Below are 23,141 nucleotides of genomic sequence, written 5' to 3' on the forward strand. Positions count from 1 at the left end.
GAAGTATTAGCACTAAAAAGAGAGACCGTGTACAATGATTCTAAGTACGCTTTTGGAGTAGTGAATACTTTTGAGAAAATTTGGGAAGAAAGAAGATTACTAAATTCAAAAGGGAAAGAACTAGTCCATAAAAGGTTTATCGCAGAAGTGTTAGAAGTGTTACAACTGCCAAAAGAAATTGCTGTTGTACACGTTCAGCGATACTGGAAAGAAACCACCTTAGAAATACGGGGAACAACAGACTTAGAGGTTAAAAATGCAGCCAAAACCAGAGAAGAGAATATAATGATAGTCCTAACCCTCACAAAAGAAATTCAGGATATACCAATATTCAGTGAAACAGAGGAAAGAAAATTCCTAGAAATAAGAGCAAAAAAGGACAATAAAGAGAAGTGGGTGTTATCCAATGAGAAACAGTTCTTAAATAAACCACCAGCAAAGAAAATATTAGAAAGCATGCATAAAAAGACTCACTGAGGTACCCAAGAGCTGAATGATCAGTTCCTGAGAAACTGAGGTTGCATAGGGATTTTTAGAATAGCTAAGCAAGTAACTGAAAAGTGTGTGATATTGCCAAAAACGTCATGAGGGGAACATGCTGAGGAGGGCAGGAATTAGCCCAAGTGCCCTTTCAGAGTATCCAAGTAGATTTCACTGAACTCCCCCAAGTGCAACAGTAGAAATGTTTGCTAGTAATAGTAGATCATTTAACCCTTTAGGTAAAAGTGGTATCAGCAGTTAAAGCTACTGCCAATGTGGGAAGCAAAACTCTTTTAGTAGTAATCATTCCTCAGTATAGAATAGTAAATAACATTAACTTGGACCAAAGAACTCATTTCACATCAAAAGTACTACAGCAGGTGGTCCAAGCTCTGGGTATAGAATAACACACTCATGGCATCCACAAAGTTTGGGGTGAGTTGAAAGGATGACTCAAACTCTTAAGAAAACTCAAATTTAAACTGATGAGTGAAACCCAAATGTCATGGGTCAAATGCCTACCCCTAGCTTTGTTAAGAATCAGAACACAGCCCAGACTGGATTTAGGGGTTTAACCTTATGAAATGGGTTTTTCCAAATAGTATTACCACTTATGAAGAAGGGGAGGACAGTATCAAGAAATATGTCCTGTCTATAGCACAAGCTCTAGAGGAACATGGGAAAAGGGAAGAATCCCTCAGACAGCTACCCTAGATTTCAAAATTCATAATATTAATCCTAGGGAATAGGTAATGGTTACATAATATAGAAAAACAGCCTTAAACCCCCCAGTGGGAGGGTCCCTTTCAAGTATTGCTGACCGCTAAATCAACTGTATGAACTGCAGAGTGAAGCTAGACTCATGCTAGCAGAATAAAAGGACCAGTAGAAGAACCCCATGACTAGAAGATCATCACTCCCACAGAAAAACTAAAAATGACCCTAAAACAGAAGGCACGGGCTCAATGTGGCAAGTAAACTATGGGCAACTGCACATCAATCCAGACTGAGAGTTCCCTGTAGGCTTTATAGATTCTTTTGTATTCCCAAAGGCTTTCCAAACTCTGGGGCAGTAATTCATTACGTTCTCAGTCATGGGGATCAGGGTTATATAGATTACCAAACACCAGGTCCATAAGTGATCCTGGAGTTTTTGTTTAGCCTGTGACCTACAAAAAGCAAAACCATCAGCTCTCCCTGTTAAAACATCTCCCAGATTTATTCCTAGTCACATACCCTTCCTAAAACACTCTAAAGCAACACGCTCAAGCTAAGTACAATGTCAGTGTGAAAACTGTGGCCAGCTCTAGCATTGTAGCTCCCCCAGGTGACAAGCGTGTTGCAAAATTTGTTGAGAGAAAGGGAAAAGTTCAAACACAAATCAAGAGCAAGTACCAATTTTAACATTTTGTTATAGAGTTGGATTGACACTTCCCAATACTCATGAGCTATTAGAAGCTGAGTGGGAGGCTGTAGTAAAAAACACGAATCATATTTTGAGTGAAGACAACAACTCCATATAACTCCATAAGAAGTAGTAAGGCCCTATTCTGTAAATGAAATTACTAAGTGCTGGCTTACTAAAAAAAGAACCGAAATACAAGAAAAGCAGGTAAGATGGATAACTTTGTAGTAAGGAGATAAAGAGGCAAGATCAGATTAATCATTATACTTGTCACCAAGAAGATCATACTCACATGCTGTGGGCAGCAATCCCATCAAGCATGGAAGATGGGGGTACATGTTATACTAGACTCCTGTTACTCATTATTAATCTTTGCCCCCTTGAGAATCCAGATGATCCATGTCACAAATGCAACAGACCGCTGTATCATGGAAAAATTCAGAATTCTTATTTTAGCTTTCATACCTTCCTCAGCCACTGCTGTTATAACTCATCCAATGTAGACGCCTACAAAATGACTGAATGTATGGGGTTACAAAAATTCTAGGGTCAAAACCTAGATGCCCATGGGGAGGCATATGGGTTTACTTCTCCATGGGTCAAACCTAAGAATGAAAAAAAAATGAGATTTGATGCAAGACTTAATATGGGAGATAATGATAAGCAAATAGAGAAAACAGATACAGCAACCCACCCCAGAGCCAACTCCACGTGGAGGTTTATATGCAAAACTCAACAACTGGAAAATAAAATAGAAATCCCAAAGTTAGGAAAGAATTTGTTTGTAGATCTGGGAGAAAGAATCAGTAAAGAACTAAATGTTACTAGTTGTTAAGTATGTGGGAGAGCTTTAATGTCCAAAGAGTAGCCATAGAAGGGTAGTAGCCTAGGCCCAGCTGAACTTCTCAAATAGAACAGAACCAACCTAAAAATCAAAAAATGGCCAGAAAGGTGGATATTAAATTCAGAAATAATAGGAGAGAAGCGCTTCTAGGGTATGAAAAAGGAATTTCTAGACAATGTATGATAAACCTGCTGTAAAAGATATGAAGTTTCCAATAGAACTTTCACATAGTAGATTCCTGAAAAACCAACACAGTATTGGGCCCAAGAGAAAAAGAAAGAATTATAAATATGAGAAAATAATTAAAACTTTTCTTGTGTAATGACCCTAAGAAAAAAACCCTGTTATAAGATTCCTGAAAAATCTAAATTTTGAGAAAACATGAATAACCAAGGAAAGGAGTACTAGAAAGCACCAGATGGCTTATTCTAGATATGTAAGAAAAAGGATTATCCAAAACTTCCTCCCCTATAGAAATGAAGTTGCACTCTAAGAATTATACAACGAGGATTTTTCCTGTAACCAAACAAAGACAGAAATAATTTAGGAATACCAGTATACGATGTCTTAAAAAGAGCAAGAGAAACCTAATCAGAGAAATTAGAAGGTACCAGAAATAGGGCAGTGAGGAGTGGCCTCCTGAATTAATAATACAAACATATGGTCCAGCTACCTAGACACAAAATGGGAGTCAAAGATATCAAACTCCAATTTATATGCTAAATCACACCATAAGTCTCCAAGCAAATTGTAGAAATCATAACCAATGAAACAGCCAGGGCCATGGAATTGACTTCTAAGTCAGCCAGCAAAAGCAAAGCAGAGCTGCACCATATCAAAATCAGTTACCGCTAGACTGTTTATTAGTGGAAGAAGGAGGGGTTTGCAGAAAGTTTAACATATCTGATTTTTGTCTACAAATCGATGGTAATAGAGATGCAGTTTTAGCCAGAAACATCCAGAAAATAGTCCATGTACCAGTCCAAAACCAGGAATCTATAATGCATAAAAGATAATTAGAAGAGATTTTTGGAATATCCTGTTGGAAAATGGTGGGGGTTTGTAGTGTTATGTGGAATAAGAAGTCTGATTTTTCTTCCATGATTAATCCCGTGCCTTATCCGACTAATTACTTATATGTTTCAAAATATGCAAATAATGACAGTACCCACCCACCCAGAGTCAAGAACCATAAAAAATAAGCAGAAAATTACAGTACTGAGAAAAATGAAAGAGGATAGAAACCTAAGGAAGGCAGCATTTGGGATCTGTGAAATGTATCAATATGCCAAGAGCACAAAAGATCAGAGAGTATAGCTCAAGCCAAATGCAGTAAAAAAGAAAAAGGGGAGGAGTTGCTAAAAATAACAATATAATATTGTCTTTTGCATTTATGTATTAGCCTTTACATGTTGTTATTGATCATAAGTATTTAGATATGGTACAATTTGTAACTCTTTTTAGCTGTGTATTAGTATAACACAATTTATTAGTTTTGGACTGTATAGCTCATAGAAGTAATGGTGTGATGAATATATTATATATACATGTGCACCATATAGCTTATAGAAATAGTGGTGTGATAAATGATAATATGTAAGCCTTAGCAAAACATGAAATACTAAAATGCTTCTATGTAACTAAGAGAGCAGTGTGAGACTGACCTCTCCAAGTGATGACAATGACACAAATCAGAGCACAGGACAGGAGTTGGAGAAGAACTTGTTAACTCCTCACTATCAGAGAAGTGTGAAGCAACAGGATGAGAGAATTAAATATGTTGACCTGATCACATGGACCTCTGTAATGTAACAGTGTATAGATAACTGATAGCCAGAAACACCCCAGCACTGGACATTGTCCCTTTTTATCCCAATTCTAAAGAGTCAATTCTGTTTTTTACACTAACCCACTGTTACATTTCATAGATGCAAAGATAATAATCCATTTCTCTCTTCCAAAACCTACCCATACTTTCCAGCTTCCTGCAGTGACCATGTCTGCTGCACTCCTGGCCTCTCTAATGGGTGTCCTCAGAACCTTCTCTGGTCCATGACTGCTGAAGTACAAAACCAAAACCTGAACAAAAAAAATCCACCTGAGTCTTGGCTAATGTGGAAAGATGTTACATTCTCTCCATGTATCTCACTACATTACTTGCCCCAAAGTATTTATTTTGGAGTGCTTTTTTTTGTTAATTGTTTTTTAAAATGTTTTTTAAAATCACTGACATGTGATTTGTGATTCCCTGCAAAATTGTTCTTCCACCAGCTGTTCCCATCTGCACCGGCACCACTGCTGATCCCTACCTCTCCTCTCCTACCAGCCCTCACCTCTCCTAAAGTGTCACTTCTTTGTTTCAAGCTATTTCTTCAATATGTCAAGATCTCTTTGAATTCCAATTCATGCTAAATTATTTAGTCAAACATAAGTGAAGGACTCAGCACAAGATTACATGGATGAAATATGGCTCTGGACAGCCTCTTAGGTGGGAGGGTCCATCCTAATGCCACATTCTGCCCTTATAAATCTCTTACCACTAATAAAGTATCAGTTAGAATTACAGGAGGAACATAGCGCTGCAAATGTGAATTTCCTATGGGATGTTGCCCTGGGGTGCCTTTGTGATGCTTGTATCCCCAGTCACCTTGTTTATGTTACATATTAAGTTCTGCACCTTTAAGACTGGCTCTGAGAGCCAAGAGGGGGAAAGAAGCAGCCGCAGTTTGTTTGCAGAAACAGCACTCATTGCCCCACATCCTGCTCCTGGACTGCATTGTCTGTGACATGACAGACAGCTGGACAGAGCTCTCTTTTGCTTTTAGTTAGTTTTTAGCTAGCTGAGGCAGGGAAGTTCCCTGGACTGTTTTTTCCTTGGATCTGTTCAGACCTGCTCTGGACTGAGAACCCAGCCAAACCCCAGGAGCTCACACCTGTGGTCCATCAAGACCTGGGCCTTGGCACTTTCCAGCACTGGAGGGACTGATAAGAACCTGAGTGAGCCAAGCAACACCCCACAACAAGGACTCTTCTGGATTTGCCATCTCATTGGACAGCGAGAGGTCTCATTGTTTAATATTATTCCATTTCTGTTAAATAAACAGGTTTTTCCCACTTTTCTCTAAGGAAATCTTTTGCTGAACCATTTGGGGGAGGAGCTGCTTGAATTTGCTTTCTGGAGGGACCCCATTCAGAGGTTTTCTCTAAAATTTGCCCTAAACCAGGACAGGCATTTAAGGCATCTTACACCTAAAGAGGCTCCAAGAGAGCTGGATGAGTGTCTGGAGGAACAGGACAAGGGGGATGGCTTCCTACTGCCAGAAGGCAGAGTTAGATGGAATATTGGGCAGAAATTCTTCCTTGTATGGTCCTAGTCACAGGTTGCCCGGAGCAGCTGCAGCTGCCCCATCCATGGAAGTGTTCAGTGTAAGACAGTCCTGTTGATGAGCTATTCAAGGATAAATCTGAGATAAATAACCCCTAAGTGATATGAAAGACCTGCCCAAAACTGAGTTTGTCACCATCAGCTGAGAAAAACCCAGGAATGACATGAGAACTCAAAAGTTGGTGTCCCTCAGGCTGTCTACCAGTGATCTTTGTCAGATCGCCTGAACATGGACATCTCTCTACCTGCAAGGTGGGTGTAAATGAATGAAATCAAAGGAAAAAAGAGGAAAAAAAATCTATTTTTTTATACATTTTGTAAATAAGTATCTTCCCTTTCCACAAAATCTTACACTGAACATTATACAATCATTTCCTATAATATTTTGTAAGTGGAATATCCTTGATCGTTTGTTCCTGTGGAAGCTTGAACACATTTCCAGCACCTGTGCAGCTGCCCAAGGGATGTCTCCACACAGCAAAGAGGGATAGAGTGTGCACAGCAACTGAGGTCATGGTGATTCCCCTCATTTCCCCTTCTGCATAGCACATCCATGCAGCTTCTATGTCAAGGGCATAGCCCTGAAGCTGGACACTGCCAGACTCTAGCACGCAGTAATACTTCTATGGGCTGGAATGTGTCTGCTGAAGTCCAGACTGGGGACCAGGTTAAATAGGAGCTGTTTGCAAGTGTTTTGAGACTTCAAAACTAAAGACAACCTCTATTTCAGCCTCTAATACAGCCTCTATGTTGCTCCCCTCATTAGAGCAACACGGCTACAAAAGTGAGGTACAGCAGTGCACCACCTTCGCATCTTCACTCTTCCCAGGCCTGAATTACAAGACAAGCCTCTGTTTCCTCTTATTTTGCATCATGTCCTAAGTCTGACATGAAAAGGCCAATTTTACACAGCCATCCAGTTTGACTTCCCACCCAATTTCCATATCAAACATCAGTGTGATATAGTCCAAAGCCTGGTTACTAGATCCCAGCACAAACTCCTTGGAGCACCCCTACTGCCCAATAGGGTGTGAGAAAGATGATGATGATGAGTCCATCACCACTGATGGACTACTAGACATCAAGACCCACTGGAAGACCAAAGATTGAGATAGGAAGGGCTTGACAGACACACTTGGCTGCAACTCACAACCACAGTGTATTGAGTTTAAAGAAACATCTTTCAGTTACTCACTGCCAGCTTTGGATATTGCACCACCCTGCAAGATTTTTATTCTAGAGGAAGCTGAGGGCTTCCCCAAACCACATAACTCCAAGAGCTGGGCTTTGTAAACACTTACCAAAAATACTGCCAAGACTTCAGTGACTAGAGGACACTAAAGAAACCCAATTGGAAAATCATCCTCTAAGGCATGCTTGTGTTTTCTGAGGGTTTCCAATTTTCAGAGCAGCCAGGGAGACAAACTGCAACTGGTCATAGAAGAGAAATCTTGGGAGTATGAAAATCTTCCATGTACAGGGATCAACATGCCATGTTAGTATGCAGTCCTAGAACAAGCATGAAGGAGAATCTCGGGAAATGGGGCTGGGGAGAATCGCAAGAACACATGTATTTCATCCCATGCTCTGGGATCAGGATCAAGCAATGGACCTTTGTATCTCCTCTGAATGTTGGCTGGCTTTCTGTAGAAGCTACAGACAGTCAGTGGCTGAAACAACCTGTCCTGTGTCATCCCAGAATTCACATCAGCCAAAAGCTGCAGACCTACTCAGCCTTGTGGGTTATACAGAGCCATGGGAGAATTTCTATGAGACACCAGGAAATCACCTCTTCCCTTAAAACAAGCTGTGGCTGCCCGATCCCTGGAAGTGTTCAAGGCCAGGTTGGATGGGGCTTGGAGCAACATGATCTAGTGGAAGTTGTCCCTGCCCATGGTATGAGGTAGAACTGGATGAGCTTAAAGGTCCCTTTCTACCCAAACCATTCTGTGATCCTGCTCTGAGATTTGTTCCAGTGCTGCAGTGCTGTCAGAAGCTTTTACCCACCAAGGGAGGCTCAATCACTGCAACTTTCAATGCTACTTTCTCTGCTCTCTGCATGATGACACTGCCAAACCCCATCCCAGTTTCCCAAAGGGAACATATGTTTTTTTCTTGTATCCTTCCTCCACTGGGCTGCTTGCCAACACATCCCTCTCTGGGAATCCTCTGTGTGAGTTGCCATAGGTGCTGACTGACAGTGACAAAGCTCCACTGCTTGGTTGAGACTGGTGCCTTCATCCCCTGGATGCACAGGGTACCTGGCTGGGGGCTATCACCCAGCCATGGCAAATGCAACCCAGGGCTTTCATACCTTCATAGGATCTTGTTTGGGCAACCTCCAGTCCCACCTTTCTTCCCTTACCTCACATCTTTCACACATCCATTTATATCCAAATAAAAAGAGCACAAAACATGTTCAAAGTACTGATCTGCGATCCAGCATGCTGATGTGCACAAATCCAGCACAATGGAATAATCAGACCTTGTTGGCTAATTCCCTCCCTAGTTTTAGGAACTTCACTGATAGTCTGCTCTGATGCACTGGTGGAAAAGTGTGGCTCAGCCTGCAAAAGAGTTTGCCAGACACCCAGGGTCCTTTCAACTTTCTGCTGAGGCTCACAGTGATGGAACTACACAATCAAAATAGATGTGAGAAGGGAGAGGAGCCACCCGTGCAGTGAAACAGCATCCTGAAGGCATCTGCAGATTTTCCTTTAAAGTCTCATCCAATCAACTAACCAACAACCCCACTGCTGCCTCAGCCTGGGAATGGGACCAATCAGGGTTCACATCTCTGCTTGTGTTTCCAGCCCATTGGAGTGTGATGCTGATTGCTTTCAGACAAAGCTCCCTGCATGAGAGCAGATGCGCAGCCTCCTCCTTCAAGGTGAAAGGCAAAGTGAAATCTGGGAGGAAGCCTGAAGCTCAGCAATCAGGTCTCAAGAATTTCCTTCTCCTGGATCTGGATAACCTCTTCTTTTCCCATTCATCCAGCATAAAGACACTATTTGCTCTCACAGGGTGTTTATCTACCCAACTTTTCAGATGCTGAATTAGAAAACAGACAGATTTCTCACTGGAATATTTTGCAAGGTTGCTGGTGCCTGACTAATGGTGCTTGACTGCTGCTCATTTTTTTCTTGTGTTTTAAAAGGGTTAAAGATGTGTGATGCTGTGCAGGTGCTTTGCTGCTTAAGAAAGGGAAAAAACCAGAAGGTGATGGTCTTAAAAAAAACTGGCTGTCTGCAGTGAAGCTATATACTAATTAATTAAATTAATTAATCCCAAAATGGCTTGGAATGGGAGAGACCTTAAAAATAATCTCGTTCTGACCCCTGCCACAGGCAGGGACACCTTCAACTAGACCATGTTACTCCAAGCCCCATCCAACCTGGTCTTGGAACACTTCCAGGAGCTTCTCCAGGCAACCTGTGCTAGGGCCTCACCAACCTAACACAGAGGAATTTCTTCCCAATATCTTACCTAAATTTCCTCTACTTCAGTTTGAACTCATTCCACCTTGTCTTAAGATGAACAGTGCCCCTCTGGCTTCTTGTAGGCCCCTAGAGACTCTGCTAGGTGCCGTGAGGTCTCCCTGAAACATTCTCTTTTCCAGGCTGAATCACAGCTCCACCAAACAACAAACAAACAAAACCCACCCACTCAAAAAAACCCTGAACAAAAAACCTCAAACAACTAAAAAATAGTTTAAAATTTAAAGAAAAAATTAGATTTATTTAGATAATTAAATTAGATAATTTAAAAATTAAATTAGATTTTAAAATTCTTAAAATTTATTATTTTATACTATCATAATCTAAATATTTATATAAATTATTTAAATTCTTAAAAATGTGAAGTTTTATTTTTAACATTTTAAAAACATTCATGATTTTTTTTTAAACATAACAGCCTCCCTACCTTCTCAGCTCCTATTTTGTAGTGTCAACAGCACAGCTTGCATCCAGCTCACCAAAGCAGCAGCAGTGTCTCCATATGCATACTGTGTGTGCAAAGTGCTGCAGGGCCCTCTCAGCTAGAGGCACTTTTTGATCAAAAAGAAATTACTAATTCAAAAAATAGTTGCCATATAATGAGCTATTAATCAAAATAAAGCAGTTGTTAATAGAAAGCAAAATGTGTTTGCAATAGAACAATGCTGCAATGCTGGATTTGGGGAGGAGAAATGAGTTGGAGGCTAAAGGATTAACAGCCCCATTTGGGCATTTAGTATTTTAATAATATACAAAAATAGATATACATAAACATAATATATAAAGCATTATTATATAAAATAATCTATAAAAATAAATAATATATAATTGCAAATAGTTATATATCCTTACAATGTCCTTTATATATATATATATATAGGCCATTGGAAGGGTATTTGGAATACCAAGTCAGACATCAAGAGAAATAAAACTTCCATCCTATAAAACTTCCCTAAAATGGCTCTTTCCCTCCTGGCTGGTGCTGACCACAGTAGCAGAAAGGCATCCATGCTCTTGCCACAGTGGGGCAAGGCTTAGCCAAAGACACCATATGAATAAATAAACAAACAAATAAATACAGTCAGCTCAGAGCAATGAACAGTGAGATTGATGCAAGATTGGGTGCAGAAGTACTTAGTTTGTTTAGCTGGTAGGAGACAGAAAAAGGAAATGTCATGCTCTAAATTCAAGAGGAGACAGATTTATAACAGCTCTTAGTGATTCATTTGAAAAAGAAAGGATGGGTAATCTAAATAGTTGATCTCTCTCCTCTTTATTTGCCCTTTGTGTTACAATGGTGGCTTGAAGCCACCAAGTAAAAGTGGCATCTGCCCTACAGCATCAGCTTCTGCATCCCAAAGAAGTTGGTGGCCTCACCAGACACAGGAGTGTGTGGAAAAGGAGGATGAGAGATGCTTGACACAATAACTGACTTAACAAACAAAAGAAATGTGAAAATCTATTTGGTTTCAGCAAAGCATTTTATCCAGGGCCATGTGGGAAATGATTAATTAAGCCAGTGAACATGAACATCAGCAGAATGGGAAACCAGGCAAGGGAAATGATGAGTGTTGGAATACTGAGCTGCAGCCTGGAAGGAGGTTAGCAGTGTTTAACATTTTTAAGGTTGACTTTGGCACTAAAAAAGTAGGGCAACACTGATAACACTTCCTAATGACACAATATAATTAGGAACACCAATGTGTAGGAGAATCAGGAAACCACAGAGGAAGGAAAGGATTGACCTTGACTGCCATGTTCAAAATGTAATGAAAATCAGTAGTTAATTCTAGCCTTTATACTAATCACCAGAATTATTTTACTATGGGATGTAACTACCTAAGAAGGAGAAGAAGGAGAACAGTGTGGACATCCTTGTTATCAAAGAGAAAATGAGAGATTCAGAATGAATCCGTGATGCCCACAAACATGACTCATGAATCTTCAGTAGAAATGACAATGACATTTGATAACAATGGACATCCTTGTTATCAAAAGTATCATAATTGAATCCTCAGTAGAAATGACAATGACATTTGATAACAATGGACATCCTTGTTTTCAAAGAGTAAATGAGGGATTCAGAATGAATCCGTGATGCCCACAAACATGACTCATGAATCTTCAGTAGAAATGGGGACCTCATATCCAAAGGGCAATAGTCTGCATCTCTGTTTAAGAAACAGAGATTTTATCTAGGAAGAGCTAGAGAGACAAGGTTAATAGGAAGTAAAAATTTTTATTTCCTAGCTATAGAGCTAAATGATGTGGATACTGTACTTGGAGACACTAAGCAGTGACATTTGAACAGGAGAAAATCATTAAGTATGCCAATAAAACAGAAAAAAATATAAGAGAGAAATAAACCAAATAAAACAGCAAACTACAACTTGTCCATTGACAAACAGACTGGAAACAAGTTGCAAATCATCAGAAATGGAGGTCTTGGCACATCCTTCCTGCTGGCATAATGCAACTGAAAATTCTGCATTTCTGAGACAGAGCATTGGGTGTTATTTATAAAGACTAAACAACAAACCAGATAATTGTCCTTCAAGGTTCAGAGGGTCCCATCCAGCTCCATGTGCCTAAAGGTCTCTCTGAGGTGACCCACCTGAGCAGGAGCAGAGGAATAGTTGCTCAAGCATGTTGACTCCATCACCTGAATGCCGCCTCCACCTCTTCCACCTGCTCTGCCATGTCCTAAGGCCTGCACAGACCAGTTCCAGTTTGCACACAGTCAAAGCAGCAAAATTCGGTCTTACCTACACTGCTGAGCAGCTCCTCATTGGCCTTTGGGGCTTGATGTTGTCCACCTTAAACTGATTGCAGGGAATACATTGCCAACTTGGAGCTACCTACTGCAAGTGTCCCCAACTTGGAGACACCAGCAGTCTTTTCAGCTGATAGACTAACATCCAGAGGAGATCAAGAGTGTGGTAGAATAGCTCTCTGTCTGTGTGTTGTGGTTTGACACTGGCCAAATGCCAGGCACCCACAACAGATGCTCACTCACTCTCCCCTGCTACAACTGGGCAGAGGTGAGAAAAAAAATTAAATGAATGGTTCATGAGTTAAGGACTGAGAGAAAACATTCCAAGGGCAAAAGATGCTCAACTTAGAAGTACAAAGTGAATTTATTACTAACAAAGTCAGAGGAGGATAATGAGAAGTAAAATGAGCCCTTAAAAATACCTTTTTACCCCAACCTCTCCCTGCTTCCCATCGACAGATCAGGAAGACAGAGGGTGGGGGCTTTGGTCAGTTCATCACCCAAGATCTTCCACTGCTCAGGGAGAGAAATCCGTCCCCTGATACACTATGGGGTCCCTTCCCATGGGAGACAGTTTTCTGTGAACTTCTCCAGCATCATTCCAATCTCACGATCACCAGTCCTCCCAAAACTGCTGCAGTGTGAGTCCTTCCCATGGGAAAACATTCCTCCCAAAACTGCTGTGGCGTGGGTCACTCTTCCATGGGGCACAGTCCTCCAAGGACAGGCTGCTCCAGCCTGGAAGCAGGGGTCCCCTCTCTCTACCAGATCTCTCACTGGTCTCCGCCAGGCATCCACCCACTCTGGTGCTGGTACCTCCCCCACGGGCTGTGGGTGGATCTCTGCATCCCCCACAGATCCTCATGGACTGCAGGGGGACAACCTGCTTCACCATGGTCATCCCCATGGCCTGAAGAGAAATCTCGGCTCTGGTGCCTGGAGAACCTCCTCCTCCTCCTCCTTCTCCACTTACCTTGGTGTCTCCATGTTGTCTCTCTCACATGGTCTCACCTCCTCCTCTTCTCTGGTTATAGAAAAACTGTGCCCCACTTTGTTTTGATTTTCTTCTTGAACGTTATCACAGAGGCATTACCAACATGTCCCAGGCTTGTCTAGTGGGATGTCCATCTTCAGAGCCATCAGGACCAGGCTGCTCCAAGCCCCATCCAACCTGTCCTTGGACCCTTCCAGGGATGAGGTAGCCACAGCTTCTCTAGGCAACCTGTGCCAGGGCCTCACCACCCTCACAGCCAAGAATTTCTCCCTGATATCACTTCTAACCCTGTCCTCTGACAGCGGGAAGCCATTCCCCTTGTTCTGCCTCTCCAGGCCCTTGCTCAAAGTCCCTCTCTGGCTCTTGGAGCCCTTTTAGGCACTTTAGGTATCCCCAGAACCTTCTCTTATCCAGTCTGAACACCCCCAGTTCCCCTAGCTGGTCTTCAGAACAAGGAAGAGTATGAATTTCCTGCCCTTTTTTATCTTGGTCCAGCCTTCCTGTGTGGACATCCCTCCCTAAATTATCTCTGCTGTATCTCTGAAAACCATGCAGCAAGTCTCCAGTGCTGACTCATTTGTCTCTATAGCTACTACAAATTCTCATTTGCTCCACATCTTTAGTAACTCCAGGGTTTGAGATGAATGACAGAGCATTAGCAACAGGCAATTCATTAGTACTAGAGGCAGTCCAAAATTTTCCACTGAAGCCTATATTGTTTTGTTTCCTCTGCTAGGAAAGGGAGTTGGTGAGAGAGAAAGAATAATTGGTTTGGTTTGGTGAAAAAAAAATAAAAAATTCAAATCTGGTTTTGTAATATTACTCCTCAGGGGGAAATTAATTTTCTTAGTACTCATGTCGATACTTTACAAAGGGAGTAAATGGTTTCCCTTTTGTATCTTTTTTCCTTCAGGGAATAAAGGTAACAAAATAAGCAGAATGTAAGACAAAGAAAGGAGGGGAACATCCAAGAAACACTTAATTCTGTAATTTTCCCATAATTTTCAAATGAAAATGGAAAGCATTCATTCCTTCTTTTATTTTTGCCAAATGTGCTTCTAATTTTTTCACATCCATCAGCAAATGCCGCTGTGTGCACATTTAGTCACTTCCTCTCTCTGGTCCCAAATCCCTGGGGTCAGGTCCAGCCCCCTCCATCCTTTGGTGCAGTAGGGAGAAATGCTCTGCCCATCCCCATCCAGAAGTTCAGGGGGAAAAATCCCTTCACCCAATACAGATAAAGCCCTCACAGAACTGAACAAGAAACTGCTTCATCCACCACCAGCAGCTTTCCAAGGGGCTAGTCACTGACCTGACTGAAGGATTCCCTAGTCCTTGGTCCCTCAGGGTCCACAGGCCACCCTGAGAAGCAGGACCAAAGAGAAGAGGGGGGTGAAGGAGATGTAATCTGCCTTGGTAACCTGTAAACTCGGGCAGCTCATATGCTGGGGAGGGAAACTGAGGCAAGAAACCCTCAGTGCTGGAACCTTGCTTGACCACGGCACAGCCAGTGAGAGCAGTGGGAATAAGTACATATATAAATCCCATATATAACTGAACAGTTAATAAATTATCATTAATAAATATCTAAATATAAATATATAAATAATGCAAATACTATGAACGAGATAAAGAAATACTAGAAATATTGGAAATAAATCCTATTTTTTCTGTAGGATCCTTGGGCACAGGCAGTCTCTGGCAGACATCCACAGTCCTGCCACTCTGGCCTCACTGAAGGCTTCTGGCTCAAATGCTAATACAAACAAATCACTCATTCCTCTGGCTGGGAGGAACCTCCATCTTCCATGGACATCACCACCAGGCACCACCTCTGCTGTGTACCTCTGGGTGGACCTGGGAGGAGGTCACAGGCACATGGTCTTTGTGATATTCATCTGTCTAGGTACACAAAGGTTAAAAAAGAGAATTCTTCCCTTTAGCATGGACTTCCCCCCATGACCTTGGGCTAGTTGCTTACTCTATCCCATGCTCTCAGGTATTCCTCACATGGAAATAACACCCAGTGGGACAGAGTGAGCTTAACTATTGCTGATTTGCTCTTTGGTTTCACCAAGGAATTGTTTCTCAGCCTTGGTAACACTGATTTGCATCTAAGGAAATCTCCCCTCCACTCTCTGCTGATGGGGAGCCTTGATCCATGCACAAGGAAGAAAAGCCCCATGTAAGCCATCCTTGCTCCTTTCTAGCAAGAGTTCATTAGGAGGTAATTTTTGGCTCCTGGGTGGCCCATAAGGTTGCTCCAATAGGCTGAGAGTCTCCATCCTTGGAGATGTTCAATACCCACCGAGTATGTCAGCAGACAGGATCTTGGCAGTAATTAGGATTTGGAGAATTTGGTTTTTAAAAAGAACGCAAACAATAAACAGCACTTAGAAGATGCCTAATTTGAACAGAAAATGAGAACAATTAGCCAAAACATCACTTATTCATTAATGAAGAGGTGCTTATGTTCTATGGCTGAGCGTCAGAGCAAACACTTCTGCAATATGCGGCAAGGAAGAAAAACATGGAAGTGGGAGAACACTTTCTCAAGTGGAAAGAGAAGGCCTAAGAGTATTGTGAAAGCCAACAAGCAACACAAAGAAAGCTGAATCCTTCTAGTTCTTCTTAGGTTTAACATCCCTGCTCATCCAACCCCTTTCCTTGAGGGGGAATCCTAGCCCACTGCCTTAGGAATTTGCTGGAGCTGACTGGAGGGATAGGAAGGTAAGCAATCTGCATTTGAATATGCAAAGAAATCTAATTATCCTTTGTAGCAGTGGAAGAGAAGCAACACATCGGCTTTCCAGTTCCAGGGGAACTTTCTGCTTTAGACCTGCTATCTCCAGCACAAGCCCAGAGGAGCAGACAAAGAGCTGAGTCTCAGTTCACAGCAGATTTAAGAGCTGTGTCACTCCTAGAGACCCCTTTCCCCGCACTCTCCACCCCTGCAAAACAGAGGCCCCAAAAATCCCTGGCCATTTTCTTGTGTCTCAGCACCAAGTCACAACTCTACGCACCTGAGCCCCCAGCAATATCCAGTGAGAGCTGATGCCAAAAGACAGCAGAAATCAAGATCTCATTGCTTGAAGTGTTTCCCACTTACATAGGGGGGAAAGCAGATGACTGACAGCTTTTCTGCACCACCAGTGGGACAGAGAAGTCAAGTCACAGCTGCCACCTCTAATCTCCCCAGAAAGGAAAATAAATAATTCAAAGGCATAAACACCTCAGCATTCACACAGCTATAGGGAAAAGCAAAAAGGCTGCAATCACACTTTTGTCACCACAACCCCCAGCTTTGCTCTATGCTACCCTCACCCTGGTCTCGGCAGTGGTGGGCTCTGACAAAGAAAGCACTGGAAAACACAACCGCAGCAAACCCTCCTTGCAAAACGTACATGCAGGGCAACCACCCCATCACTTCTGTTTCTGCATTCCCAACACATTGAACATTGACCCAGAGAGAAAAAACAACAGCAGCTCACTGCAAGGAGTTTCACACTCTGAATCCCCAACAAAGTCTACTGCTGAGGTGAAATAAGGGCATCCATTTCTAGTTGGCTGGGGAGCTGTTAGGGGGAGACAGAAAGATGTGTCATCCCCTGCTGCGCTGCATTAAAACATGGCAGCATCTCAAGGCTGCCCCACCCAAGCGGCCTAGGATACAGATCCCTCATCCTGGCGCATAGCTGGGATGCTTTGTCTTGAGCACGGGCCAGCCTGAGATGCTTCCTGGGATGCTCCTGCGTGTGGGGCATCCCATTCGTGCATGGGCCCCCTGAGATCTGGTCAGGTTGCTGATCCTTTGGGTTGGCTCTAGCAATACAGCCAGGGATGTGCTTGGAAAGGACTAGAGGCGATTTGCACATCCCCACGGAGGTGACCCTAAACATTACCCCTATGGAAATCCAAGGTGGCGGCTGTCTCTGAATTTTGGAATGCAGTGGCGGCGGGGGAGTGGGGTGGGGACGACGGCACGACACAAAGGCACTCAAACCCGCTGCCAAACCCGCCGACAAAAAGTGTCCACAATAGCACAATACCTACTGCCCCATCATCGATTCCCAGAGAGATAGGGAATTTAAGGACACCCCCCCCACCCCCCGGCAGGAAATCTGCAAGCCCCCCCTGGAATGTTTCACAGCCTCACTCCCAGGGTGGGATGCTCCTCCGGGGAAGCGCAAAGAGGGACTAGATAAGACCTGGCAAGGGCGCGGCAGACTGGGGATCTAGATGGATGGGGGTGGGGACGGGGAGATGTCTTCTCACCTGTAGGACGAGCTGACCCCCGCCGCCACCTCCTCTTTGATCTGCCTGTTGACAGCATCGGCAGCCGCCCGGCCTCTGCTCGGCTCCGCCGGCTGCCCGCCCGCCTCTTCCGGCCTCTTCCGACCCTTCTCTCTCCCATCCCCGGGCCGCACTGCTTTGGGATGCTCATCCTCCACCTCGGGGTGTTCCTCCTTCTTCTCGGGAGCGAGGTGCACCTTCCGCCGCTTCTCCTGAGCCGGTTTCTCCGGGGGAGCGCGGTCCAGGGCCAGGACGGGGGAAGGTCCCGCTTTGGGGATCCAGGGATGGTCGCCCCGCTTGGGGATGGGCCAGGCACGGAAATCCTTCTGGTACTGCGTCTCCTTCTCGAAGGGAGTGTCCGAGGGCTGGTACTCGCTCTTGGGTTTGCAGCTCGGCTCCGGCCGCTGCACCTTCCAAGGCTTGTAGTCGTGCCGCATGACCGAGTCGGCCGGAGGAGAGGCGTGCGGGGCCGGGCCGGGCCGGGCGGGACCGGGAGTCGGCTCGCTGCCTCCGGCCCCCGCAGCCGCCTCGCCGCCGGGCTGGGTCTCGATGGGGGCCGCGGGGCGCGGCTGGGGCGCGGCGGGATGCTCGGTGGCCTCCGAGTATTTGGTGAAAACGAGGGGGACGGCAATGTCCGCCTTATCCAGCTGGTTCCAGAAGCGGGCTATGCAGCAGGCACGGGTGATGCAGGGCCACGCCATGGCGGGCCCGCACCGGGAGCGACCGCTCCGCGCTCCGAGCCCCGCACCGCTCTCCGCCCCGAGCTCCGCGCTCCGCAACCGGGGGGCGGGCCGGGGAGGGCGGCGCTTGCACGCACACGGGCAAGGCACGGACATGCGCGACACACCTGCACATCCACGCACCTGCACACGCGTGTGGTTCCTGGCTGTGCGTGTGCCCACACCTGCACATCCACGCACCTGCACACGCGTGTGGTTCCTGGCTGTGCGTGTGCCCACACCTGCACATCCACGCACCTGCACACGCGTGTGGTTCCTGGCTGTGCGTGTGCCCACACCTGCCAACATACGCATGTACAAGGCATTCATGTGTACACCCGCATGCAGGGTCACAGCAACCTGCACATGCACATGTAAGACATGCCCGTGTATGTGCACACACCTGCACTGCCACAGAGCTGCACAGCTGCACGCCTGCACACATACGAGGAGACACACCCATGTGGCCCACGTGTGCACAGACCTGCATACTTCATACACACCTCGACAGACACTTCTGCACAATCACACACCTGCCAGACATGCAAACCCAACAAACACTCCTGTGTGCGTGCACACATGCATGGTCACACACCTCCACACGTATGTGCAAGGCTCCCATGTGTGCAAACACATGCATGCGTGGTCACACACTCCTGCACGCATACATCAGAGATGCACATGTTTGTGTGCACACATACATCTGCACAGTCACACACCAGAGCACAAACATGCAAGAAATGCCCATGCATGTGTGCACACACACAAATGCTTGCTTACATACCTGCACACATATGTGTGAGGTGCTCGTGTTCATACACATGCATGCGTGGTCACACACACCTGCACACACACGTGCACAGGAATGCAAACACATATGCAAGACACACTTGTGGGCACACACCTGCACAGGCATACGTGCACATGAACACACATGTCAGCTCACACACACACACACACATTTGCACACAGACACATGGACATGCAAAACCACACAAATCACATTCACACGTGTAGGTTCTCATGTAAGTGTAAATGCAGTGCACACTGACATTTGTACACACAGGTGTGCACACACATGTACACACACATGACTGCATACACATGGAAGCACATCCAAACAGATGCATGTACACCCAGACCTGTACACATACACTTCCCCCTGTACACACATGCACAAACATGCACATGAACAACTGTGAAAATACACCCCCATGCACAACAGTGTGCACAGTGTTCACATGTGCAAGCACATACGTGCACACTACATAAATATGAACGTGCACACAGATATGAACACACACACAACTAGATGTGTCTGTCCACTCACATGTGCACATGCTGCATACGCACATTTGTATGCACAAGCACATGCCCCTATACAAATGCATGCACACATGTGCACATACACAGTCACACACACACATGTCCAGTCTCACAAATGTGCACATGCTGTACACATGGATGTGAACATGTGAACCTATGCACCCATGCACAGATAGATACAGATACACAGATAGATATAGATAGATGTAGACACAACAGGGGTGTGCTTCCATGTGCATGCACTCATGCACAGATGCTTGCACACATGTGCACACATATGGGAGCTTCCCATTTGTGTGCACACATATGTGCAGACACACCCACCCACACATTTTATCTCTTATTTTGCCTCTTTTGCAGTTGAAAACCCAAACCAAAACATCCCCCAGCCATCTCCTGCTGAAGGCTTCCTCTGAAATCTGATTCCCAGGGTGGATTCACAGCCCCAGATCCCACCCTCCTTTCTAGCCTTGCCTGCACCTTCACCCCATCCATTATACCAGCCGTCCAACCCTTCCTCCATCCTTCTGTTTCTCCATCAGTCCCTCCATCCCTCTCTCTCTCCATTCCTCCCTCTGTTTCTTTATCCCTTCATTCCTCCTTCAGTCTATCACTCCATACCTCCATCTTTCCATTCATCCCTCTATTTCCATCCCTACATCACTCCATTCCATTCTCCCACTGTCCCTCTGTTATAAATGCAAAGGCAAATTTGGGTTAAATAAAAGAACAATTTATTATAAAACAATTTTTATATAAAAAAATAAACAATGAGGAAAAACCACAATAAAACAAACAGCGCAGCGCTGGGTGGACAGGGGTCTATACCCAAAGGTATAGGTGTTCCCAAATCCACAAAGGAGGGTAGACTGTCCGGGGTTTTTATAGGGATTTTGTGTCCTGAGGCCAAATTCCAGGCAGGCACCATTCACCAAGGGTCCTTGATTGTTGTATGAATTGATTTCCTGGCGTTGGAGAATAGAGTCAAATAGACGTCCGGGCAGAGTCTCCTCATATGTAAAGAAGTTCTGAGTGTTCCTTGATTTCATTTTGGTTCAGGCCATCTGGATGGGATGGTTGGATCCGGGTTGGAGCTGATGGATATCTCGGCTGGACTTTTTTTCCCTTTGTCTGCCTGATTGCTTCCCCAACAGTGGCCTGCAAGGCGGGGTGTTCAGGTCCGGTGATGAGTATCTCGTCCGAGCCCTTCCCTGTCAGCCTGATGGTTCATGTCCTGTTCATTCTTTTCCGTTGATGGGCGCCGGCTAGGATCGTTATCTCTCGAGTGGGAATTCGCGACTAGATCTGGGAAGGACTTGTGGGCCACACTGTACTTTATATTTTATATTATTATCGCTACAAATATATTTATTTAGATCTCTATGAATTTTTATAAGTTCATTTATCACACCTCCATCACTCCCTCAACCCCTCAGTTTTTCTCTGCATCTTTCTCTTTATTCCCTGGTGCCAATAAAGTCCATTTGCACTCAAATCACATCTATACTTGAAGCCCCCCAGCCTTTGTCAGCCTTGTGGCACTGCCAGCATTTCCACTGAGAGCAGAACTCCAATAAAACCAGTGAAATTCACACACCCAAATGCTGAATTACAAAGAGAAAAAGCAATTCCCACTCATCAGTGACTGCAGCTGCTGGGAGTTCAGTGAAAGACAGGATTACCCCTGCGGGGATTGCTTCTCTACTACAAAGCATTGTATCCCCTTACTGATTCTTAACCCCTGAGGATTTTGGGATTGGGTTTGATTTTTTTTCTTTGCTTGTCTTTGCCTGGAATGGCTTAATTTAATTCTTACCTGTAGGCAGATTGTGGAAACTCATTTTATGGATGGTATTGGAGCCCTCAGTGATGGGGATAGATGGTTCAAAGAGGTGCTTTTGGAAAGAGAATAAATAAGTATCAGCTAGAGATGTCTCTACATAGACATTGCTTTGTCTTCCAAAATTATATCATTCCTGCTATTACATCCAGTGCAATTAAAAGGGAGGATTACAGTTAAAGATTTAGGAAGCTCCTCAGTATTTCCCAAGTTGGGACCCAAGCCATAGTGCTCTGGGGCATCAATACACCATGTATCACCTTTGTAAGTGTGCAGTGTACTTCTGTGCTCATCTCTGCTTAGGCTGGGTTTTGCAACAGAATCACAGAATCATTGAGGTTGAAAAGTCCCCTAGGATCACTGAGTCCAACCATTCTGTCAGCACTGCCAAGGCCACCACTAAACATGTCCCAAATGCCACATGTACATGGCTTTTAAATCCCTCCAGGGATAGGGACTTCACCACTGCCCTTTGCAGTCTTTGCCACAGCTTGACAACCCTGTCCATGAAGAATATCCAATCTAAACCTCCCCTGGTACAACTTGAGACCATTTCCTCTTGTGTTGCTCGTTACCTGGGAGCAGAGCCCAACCTCCACCTGGCTCCAACCTCCCTCCAAGGAGTTATTACAAATGGAGATGAGCTTAGACAAGTTCTGCCTTTGACTCAGATTTCTGGCAGTAGCTCTGTTTGGGGGGGCCTGCACCCAGATTGCTTGTTTGCAAGTTCCTAATAATGTCTGATTAGGTCTATTGCAAAATGAATTATTTATTGAATAGACACAAAATTAACAGACATAAGACTTTGAACAGTCTTTCTACACAGGGTAAACAAAAAAGAACTACTAGTAGATAAAATACATAATCCACAATAAAAAGGTACCTATATTACAGCTAGCTAAGAAATAGTATAGATTAGGATTCAATGTAACCACCAGATTGATGATGTAGTACACATAGAATTCTTTCACTCGTTTTTCGGGAAAGTATCCACATTATTTGCGTCCAAAATCTAGGGAGAAGTCCTACATAGTTCCAAGGTGTGTGTGTGAAGCTTCTGCCTCTGTAAAAGTTTGTGTAGCTTTAATAGTTTGTAACATAAAGTGTCTGTCAGTCAGGAATTCCAACTTATCTCCCCAGTCTTGTTCTCAAGGCAGTTGTTTATTGGGATTTCCACCCCTGGGGCCAGAGAGAAATATCTCACTAGCTAGGCAAGCTGGCCTGGGTGGTCTTATCAATTCATGTGGGGGCGGGGGGAGAATGTCTGGAGCTGTCAAACCATCTGATGGGCAGAGCAGATGAGCTCTTCTGTGGTAGTGGGGGAAGTCCTGCCACAGGAGTTGAAGACAGTGAGAAGGTTCTCCCTTTTCTCCAGGTTGAAAGGAGTAAAGGAGCATCCTTTCCTCCAGGTTGAACCCCCCATATCCCTTGGCTGCTCCTCGTATTCCAGACCCTTCCCCAGTTCTGTTACCTTCTCTGGACAGCGTCCAACTCTTCAATGTCCTTGTCAGAGTGAGGGGCCCAGAACTGCCCCCAGGACTGGATGTGCCTCAGCAGGGCGCAGCACAGGGGGATGGTCACTGCC

At 44.5% G+C, this 23,141-nt stretch overlaps 1 protein-coding gene across 2 annotated transcripts in view; it reads right to left on the bottom strand.

Moving 5' to 3' along the window:
* MAP6 (microtubule associated protein 6) overlaps positions 1 to 18,437 on the bottom strand; it is a 46,596-nt gene extending 28,159 nt beyond the window's left edge. For both annotated transcript variants that reach the window (XM_088052238.1, XM_005524150.3), the window contains exon 1: positions 17,654 to 18,437. In XM_088052238.1, the coding sequence (XP_087908364.1) occupies positions 17,654 to 18,372 (719 nt within the window). In that variant the 5' untranslated portion in view covers positions 18,373 to 18,437. The remainder of the gene's footprint in view (positions 1 to 17,653) is intronic.
* Positions 18,438 to 23,141: the final 4,704 nt, after the last annotated feature.

Source organism: Pseudopodoces humilis, chromosome 2 (genome assembly GCF_049639895.1).
Source record: "Pseudopodoces humilis isolate 2021_Gansu_Grassland_sample_001 chromosome 2, ASM4963989v1, whole genome shotgun sequence".
NCBI lineage: Eukaryota > Metazoa > Chordata > Aves > Passeriformes > Paridae > Pseudopodoces > Pseudopodoces humilis.